Genomic DNA, 1,688 nt, shown 5'->3' with positions numbered 1-1,688 from the left:
GGGGGCCGGGGCGCCCACCTTTGTGCATGCCCGTGTAGGGGTCTTTGAGCACCGTGAGCTCGTAGATGCGGCCGAACTGCTCGAAGAGCGGCTTGAGGTCCTTCTCGTCCAGGTTGCGCGGGATCTGGCCCACGAAGAGCTTGATGGCGTCCAGGTCCTTCATGCCGTCGGGCTGCCCCCCGGGGGGCTCGGGCCCGCTGCTGCCCACGGGCGAGGGCCGCGTCTGCAGGAGCTGCTGCTGCTGCCGGCGCGCCTCGCTCTCCGTCAGGCGGGCCATGGCGGGCGCAGGCGGGCGGCGGGCGCGGGACCGAGCCGGCGGCGGCGGCGGCGGCGGCGGCGGCGGCGGGCGGCGGGCGGACTCGCAGCTGGAGCGACGGACGCCGCCTCCCGCCTCCCTCCCGCCCGGTCCCCGCGCCCTCCTCCCTCCTCCGCGCGCCCGCTCGCTCCAGCATCAGGACCACAAAAGGGCGGCTCCGCAGCGGCCCCTGGCGGCCGGAGCGCGCCTCGCCGCGGCGGCGCCCCCCGCCCCCCGCCCCCCGCCCCCGCCCCCCGCGTGCCGGGCGCCCCGCGCGGGCGGGGACACCGAGGGCAGGGCGGACTGGCTTCCAGGGCGCCGCTCCTCCCGCCGCGGAGCACAGGAAAAACCACTCCGCGTGGCGCGCAGCTCTCCAGGGTGCCTGCCTGGCCTTGACCGGGCCGCCCTTGGCCCTTCTGAGCCTGTAGCGGTACAGGAGGTCCTGACAGCACCAGCGACAAAACCCAGAAGGAAGCCTCTGCGCACACCGTGCGCCGGGCACGGTGCTCAGCACCTTCAGGTTTATAACTCACTGGGTAGAAACAGCCATCCTCGCCCGGGGTTTCGGCGGCAAAACCCGTGCGCGCACAGACCGACACTCAACACAAAAACAGAAAACAAACCAACGAAGAGACTGCAACCCTGTGTCCCCACCAACAGCAACCAGAACTAACGGTTTTTCTCACACTGGCTATGTGCACGAACCACTCAAAATATATCAAAGGATGTTGACCCATCGGGTCCAACCGCTCGGAGACTATCACGTTATCCTACCTTAAAACTCTCCAAAGATGTCCCCAAATTAGAGCCCGAAACCTCCCCCAAAGCCCCTGTAGGGCCTGACCCCTCCACTCCCTGCTCTCCTACCTCCCTCTCTTCCCCTCGCTTACTCTGCCCCAGTCCCACGGGTCTCCTCTCTTCCTCCAGCACACCATGTACGTTCTGCCCCAGGGCCTTTGCATGGGCTGTGCCATTTTCCTGGAATGCCATCTCCCATGGCATGGTGCACGGCGGGCTCACTCGTTGGATCCTCACCACTTTCCCTGTCCGTCTTATCTAAAATCACTCAGCCATCATCATCTCCTTTCTCTGGCTTGCTTTTTCCTCCATGGCATGCATACCCTTTTAACTTAATTCTAATGTGCTACATACTTATTTACTAATTAACCATATAGCTCTTTCCAGGTGTCAGGCTTTATGCTAGGTGCCCAACGCGTAGGGACTCATCCAATCCACACAACCCCCTGGGTGGGTGCAAATAAACAGACGCTTACAGACGTGTTTGGTTGGTGAAGCGTGGGATACTTGATCTTGGGATCACGAGTTCAAGTCCCATGTTGGGGGTAGAGATTACTTAAAAAAAAAAAATCTTTAAAAAACACTTAATGCAAGG

General features: G+C 62.6%; 1 protein-coding gene across 11 annotated transcripts in view; it reads right to left on the bottom strand.

Annotated features, from left to right (window-relative positions):
* The window catches only part of CELF5 (CUGBP Elav-like family member 5), a 48,285-nt gene extending 47,970 nt beyond the window's left edge, over nucleotides 1–315 (bottom strand). For 8 of the 11 annotated variants that reach the window (XR_009402282.1, XR_009402283.1, XM_059388615.1 and 5 more), the window contains exon 1: nucleotides 19–314. Coding sequence is in view for 9 of the 11 variants with exons in the window: in XM_059388615.1 (XP_059244598.1) it covers nucleotides 19–277 (259 nt within the window). In the remaining 2 variants the exon portion in view is untranslated. Of the gene's footprint in view, nucleotides 1–18 lie in introns of all 11 variants that reach the window. The other 3 variants (XM_059388621.1, XM_059388620.1, XM_059388623.1) reach the window with 1 other exon arrangement.
* Nucleotides 316–1,688: the final 1,373 nt, after the last annotated feature.

This window comes from Mustela nigripes, chromosome 2 (assembly GCF_022355385.1).
Source record: "Mustela nigripes isolate SB6536 chromosome 2, MUSNIG.SB6536, whole genome shotgun sequence".
NCBI lineage: Eukaryota > Metazoa > Chordata > Mammalia > Carnivora > Mustelidae > Mustela > Mustela nigripes.
The sequence above is the reverse complement of the archived record's forward strand: the minus strand, read 5'-3'. Positions and strand labels throughout refer to the sequence as shown.